This window comes from Rana temporaria, chromosome 2, assembly GCF_905171775.1.
Source record: "Rana temporaria chromosome 2, aRanTem1.1, whole genome shotgun sequence".
Classification (NCBI taxonomy): Eukaryota; Metazoa; Chordata; class Amphibia; order Anura; family Ranidae; genus Rana; species Rana temporaria.
Window position 1 is genome coordinate 353,703,914 of NC_053490.1, and position 6,033 is coordinate 353,709,946.

The following is a 6,033-nucleotide window of genomic DNA, read 5'->3' on the forward strand; positions in this document are numbered from 1 at the left end:
TTGCGTTTGCGTCGTTTCTGGGGTGTGCTGTTTTTTTCGGCCCGCCGGAAACGACGCCAGAACGCTTTGGTTCCTCTTTCTAGATATCTTTGCAGTAGTGGGCATACGCGAGCATGTCCATGCGCGAGTGCGGCCGCAATTTTGGCACCCCCCAGAAGTGGGATTTGTTTGTGCTTTCCTGCTCCCTGACCTCCAGGTTAGTGTGGGGGCACCGTGCATGCACTACTGAAACTTTTCATGTGGGCTTTATTCAGATCATCCACTGACATGATCACACTGGGCATGTGCGGAAGGGGGTGGATGATGCTGTTAATGGTGCACAGCTGTTTGTGTTGCTATGCTGGCCTATCATGGGCCTGGATGGCTTAGTATTATTTGCATTTATATGGGCGTGCTTGTGTCTTTGGCCACGCCTCTGAAGATATCCACATAGGATGAAACATGTTAGTCTGACCGACACAATTACGCTATGAGCTGCAGAGTTTTTATATTTTTTGATGCCTGTTTACCTGTCTGTTTGTAAGTACCATACAATAAATTGCATGTTGCTTTTACCTACGGGCTTCACTATTTCCGTTTCCTCTCTGCGTTTTTTGGTCATATACCTGTTGATGAACGCAATGTACACCTTTGGATCCTTATGACATCATATCATCGTATTTCACCATTGATGCTGCCTGTTACGGCCCCTTTGGCATCGAATAAATAACAAGAGGAGAGCTTCTGACGGGTGCAGTAGTTTTATTCTTTCGGAACAAAGGTGCGCAGCAGGGTTGAATATTATTTTCTTTATCTCCTTGAGCACCGTAAATATGAATATCGTAAGCACCATAGCACCATAGCACCATAGCACCGTGAAAACTGTAAATGACATATAAAACACTTATTTACAGTTGTCACCAAAAAGGGGGTTACAGGGTTAATTACAGTTGTCTGCACACACATCTAATTACATTGAACATTCAAAGAAACATGGTTACATGCATAGCGTATTTAAAACCAAACAGCATGAACAGGGTTTATCTCTAGAACATATACACCTTTATAACAATGCACACTTTTCTGCATACCTCGATCCACTTGCCAAGGGGGGTACAAACTTTAAGCTTTAGGGATTTTCTGCAGACATCTTCCATGAAATCCTATGCAGACAGCTAACATGTGGCATCTGAGATACAGGAAAAGGCTTTCTTTCTAAGACAGGAAGAAGGAGTGGTCTTGTAATCCTGCTGATCAAAACATTCCCCAGGGAACCAAAAGGAGGCAGAAATGTTCCACCCAGCAGTAAGTGCTGAACTAGATCCACAATGATAAGCGGACAGTTACACTCCCACCAAATTATGTTATGATGAACATAACCTAAAAGTCATACATAATTTACAGAACATAACCTTGGCCGCTATAAAACATGGTACATCATACACAATTTAGCTTATAGGTACCTCTGTAACTGGCTACTGTCTTGTGTGGTGGTATGCTAGTGTATCACTAAAACTGAACTTATTTGCTTTCTATGAGGACTACTAGCTTTTGAATAGGACGTTCATTAATTGAAGGTTTTGATACATAGTCCTTCTTATCTTGCAATCTTCTGTCACCTACTAACACCTTGACTCGACGAACTAGATCATCCTTTTCTATTGTAGTTTCAATTACACGTCCTAGTTGCCACTGGCATCTGGGAGACATATCATCTTTGATTATGACAATGTCATTTACTTTGAGGTTACGTCGAGGTGTGTGCCATTTCTGTCTTGTGGAAACACTCATGAGGTATTCTCTTTTCCACCGACTCCAGAATTGTTCTGCTAAATATTGCACTCTACGCCACCGTTTAGCTGCATATACGTCTTCCTTTACGAATTTCCCAGGTGGAGGTAATGCAACCTTGGATTTCATCAGGATGAGGTGGTTTGGAGTTAGAGGTTCTGGCGCCTTGGGGTCATTGATTCCATCGACAGTTAAAGGACGGCTGTTAACAATGGCCATGGCTTCATAAAATAGCGTTCTAAGAGAAGCATCGTCTAGTCTACTTGAACATTGGACTGTTGTAGCATTTAGCACATTACGAATGGTTCTAATTTGACGTTCCCAGACTCCACCTGCATGACTTGCGGAAGGAGCATTGAAGATAAACTCACACTGTTTATCAGCTAGGAAAGTTTCTAGTGCCTTTGTGTCACATTGCTTCAGGGCTTCTTTAAGTTCGTTCTTTGCTCCTGTGAAGTTTGCGCCTTGGTCACAGTGAAGTTGGCAAACGGCTCCTCTTAAACTGATGAAACACCTTAAGGCATTGATGAAGGAATCTGTAGATAAATCTTCAAGCATTTCGATGTGGACTGCACGTGAGGAGAAGCATGTGAAGATTAGACCATACCTCTTGTATTCCTTTCGACCTTGTTTGGTGATAAAGGGACCAAAACAGTCCATACCACAGTATGTAAAGGGAGCTGAAACTTCTACGCGTTCTTCGGGGAGCTCTGACATACGCTGTTCCTCTGTGGGACGCCGGAGCTTTCGACACTGTACACATTTATGTATTAACTTGGCAACTGACTTGCTTCCACCAAGCACCCAAAATCCATTTGCTCTGAGTTCTGTTAGAGTTTGGCTGCGGCCCTGGTGATGAATGGCTGCATGATAGTGGGACAGGATTAACTGGGTAATGTGCCCTTCTTTTGGGAGGATGACTGGGTGCTTTGTTTCTTGACTAAGAGTTGATCTTGAGAGCCTTCCACCAACACGAAGAAGTCCTTGAACCAGAATGGGGTCAAGGCAGCTAAGAGGGCTTGAACTTGGGAGACTATCTCCTCTTTGAAGGAGTTTTAGCTCTTGGGGGAAAACTTGCTGTTGAACTAGACCTATCACTACCTCCCCGGCCTCCTTACGTTCCTCCACAGACACAAGATTGCTGCAGTGATACGTCTTCGTTTTTATTCTCCTGATTCTTGCAATCACCTTAATGAGCATTGACCAACTGGAGAACCTGCTCAGACGATTTAGAGTATCAGTTTGTTCATTGGCTTGTGATGCAAGGGTTGTAACAGGTTTGACTTCAGGGTCGCCTACAATTAGTTCTGCTGAAGAGCTTGAAGATGCGTGCACTTCAGATCTCCAAAGGAAACTAGGCCCAGATAACCAACTTGAGGTGGAGATATCCGCTACATGTAGACCCCTGGATGCATGGTCGGCTGGGTTTTGTGTCGTATCCACATAATGCCACTGGGTTGGATCTGTAATCTCTCTTATGAGTTGAACACGATTGGCTACAAACACGTGAAACCTTTTTGCTTCGTTATTGATATAGGCTAAGACTACTTGGGAGTCTGTCCAGAAGAACTCTTTGTCAACTTCTATTTCAAGTTCTGCCTTCAACATGACACTCAACCTTGCTGCAGTGACGGCAGCTGAGAGTTCAAGCCTTGGGATGCTCACAATCTTCGTTGGTGCAACTCTTGCCTTGGCCATTACGAAGCTGCAATGGACTTGATCTCTGTCATTTTTGTACCTAAGGTACGAACAGGCACCATATCCTATGTTGCTGGCATCGGAAAAGTGGTGTAGTTCCACTTTCATTCTGTTACCAAAGTCTGGGGGATGGTAACATCTGGGTATCTTGATTTCCCTTAAAGCTTGCAGACTACTCTTCCAAGCCTCCCACCGTGGACATAAGCTCTCAGGAAGTGCTTCATCCCAACTGATGCCTCTGCGGCAAAGCTCTTGGAGAATGCACTTGCCACTCAGTATGAAGGGGGCTATGAAGCCTAGAGGATCATAAAGGGAGGCTACGACTGACAGGATACCACGACGAGTTGAGGGTTGATGCTTTATGTCAGCACTGAAACTGAAGGTGTCGTTTTCAATTGACCACTGAATGCCAAGTACTTGTCCTTCTGTTGTTGAGTCTGGGCTAAGTTTGACAGGTACACTAGTTGTTGCTCTTTCTGACGGAGCTATACAGGACAGGACGTCCCTTTTATTAGAGTTGAACTTATGCAGTCGTAGGCCGGCATTTTTACATAATCCTTGAGTTTCGAGGATTAGATTCGAAGCTTCGCTGACTGTTGGAACGCTAGTTAGGCCGTCGTCGACATAAAAGTTCTTCTCGATGAAGGCTGATGCTGAGGGATGTTCTGACTTGTGTTGTCGTGCAAGATACTTAAGGCCGAAATTGGCACATCCTGGAGAGGAGCTGGCACCGAAAAGGTGAACTGCCATTCTGTATTCTTTCGGTTCTGTTTCCAACTGACCGTTCTCCCACCAAAGGAACCTTAAGTAATTGCGCATTTCTGAGGGGATATAGAACTGATGGAACATCTTTTCAATGTCGCATATCACAGCAACTGCTTCCTTCCTGAAGCGACAGAGGACTCCCACTAGAGAGTTTATCAGGTCGGGACCTGTCAGCAAGGTATCGTTTAGGGAGATGCCTTTGAACTTTGCTGAACAATCAAAGACAACTCTTAACTTGTCTGGCTTCTTGGGGTGATAAACCCCGTGATGTGGGATGTACCACACTGTCTCTTCCTCTGATAATGAAGGGGCTGGTTCTGCATCACCTTTTCTGATTGTTTCTTCCATGAATGCAGTGTAGTGTTCATGGTACTGTCTATTTCCCTTTAATCTTTTCTTTAGATGATGAAGTCGAATAAGGGCCAGCCTCTTATTGTTTGGTAGTGCCAGTTGACTGTTGTCTTTGAAGGGTAACGGCATCTCGTAGTGTCCATCTTTCCTTTTCATTATAGTTTCCGAGAGAAACTGCACGAAGCGAACATCATCTTGAGACACGTACTTATCTTCATAATTTCTTTCAATGAAGTCCATTTCTAAAGCCTTTAACACATCAGCGACAGGCGGCATTGGCATTTCTTTCACTGCGACTCTGTGTACGAAGCTCTGGCTACCCTGTCTATCAAGATGTGGATTTGCTGATCCTACAATGCTCCATCCGAGCAGAGTTTTTTGAGCGAAGGGTTCATTTTCGGAGCCGATAACAACCTCTAAGGGAGCCAGTGCTGATGGGCAGTCATAACCGATCAGTAGTCCTACTTCGCAATCTTGAAGTGGCTGTAACTTGTTTGCCAAGTGTTTGAGGTGTGACCACTGGAGTGCAGTCTCCTTAGTGGGGATGTGAGACTTATCTACTGGAATGAAATCTCTTGTATAGGCTTGACGGAGTTGGACTTGAACTTCGGAGTTGAAGCCACGCACTTGCAGACCGTGAGCAATTTGGCTTGAAATAACTGTGTCAACCGCTGTCATTGTGCTGAGCCTTAGCTGTAATGGCTTGGTGCTCACACTTAACTTCGATACCAGGTCTGCCAGAATAAAGGTTGAATCACTCTGTGTGTCAAGTAAGGCATAAGTGAGGATTTCCCTCTGAGGCTCCGTAGTAGCTGACAACAGAACTGGAACAATGCAGGATGTGGCAGACGTATGTCTTGTCAAAGTATGGGACATAACTTTGGGAACGTTGTCGTTTGCCTTATTTCTCATGCCTACTGAATCATCGTTTGATGCCTTGACAGGCTCAGTGTCTCTCTGTATGTGCAAACAGGTTGGATGACGTCGACTGCATATGCTACACGTGTGTCTTCCTTTGCAGTCTTTTGTAGTGTGGCCCTTTCTTAAGCAACCAAAACAGAGATGGTTTTCGTGAATAAAGGCCCTCTTTTCATCGATGGTCTTTGCCGCAAAAGTCAGACATTTAGCGACACCGTGTGTTTCGTCTTTGCAGACTAGGCAAGGTGGTTTCGGTCTTGAAGCTGAGATATTTGGAACGTTGAAGGTAGAGGGCTTCATTTGAGTGCTTGTGTTGAGCGCCTTGGCTCTCTTGGGAATTCTCTCATCTGTAGTCTTGGTACTGAGGAGAAAAGGAGAGGCAATGGGGTTGCATGCAATCTTAGCTTCCCTTTGCAGGAACTCTGTGAAACGAGCAAAGGTTGGGTATTCTTGGGACTTGTCCAGCTCGTCCACGGCGATGCGACCCCATCTGCGCACGATCCATTCAGGCAGTTTCTTGAGAAGCTTGTG

The 6,033-nt window shown here is 44.9% G+C and overlaps 1 protein-coding gene across 1 annotated transcript; it reads right to left on the reverse strand.

The window, feature by feature from the left end:
- Positions 1–724: 724 nt before the first annotated feature.
- On the reverse strand, positions 725–4,869 carry LOC120927132. The gene is made up of 2 exons (XM_040337598.1): positions 1,071–4,869; positions 725–861 (listed from the first exon to the last, which is right to left on the reverse strand). The coding sequence occupies exon 1, from the start codon at positions 4,864–4,866 to the stop codon at positions 1,501–1,503; it is 3,366 nt and encodes a 1,121-aa protein (XP_040193532.1). The 5' UTR covers positions 4,867–4,869; the 3' UTR covers positions 725–861; positions 1,071–1,500.
- Positions 4,870–6,033: the final 1,164 nt, after the last annotated feature.

What these genes read in the sequence shown, in the direction of transcription:
- LOC120927132 (XM_040337598.1), bottom strand. Translation starts at nt 4,866, where the DNA reads ATGCCAATGCCGCCTGTCGCTGATGTGTTAAAGGCTTTAGAAATGGAC.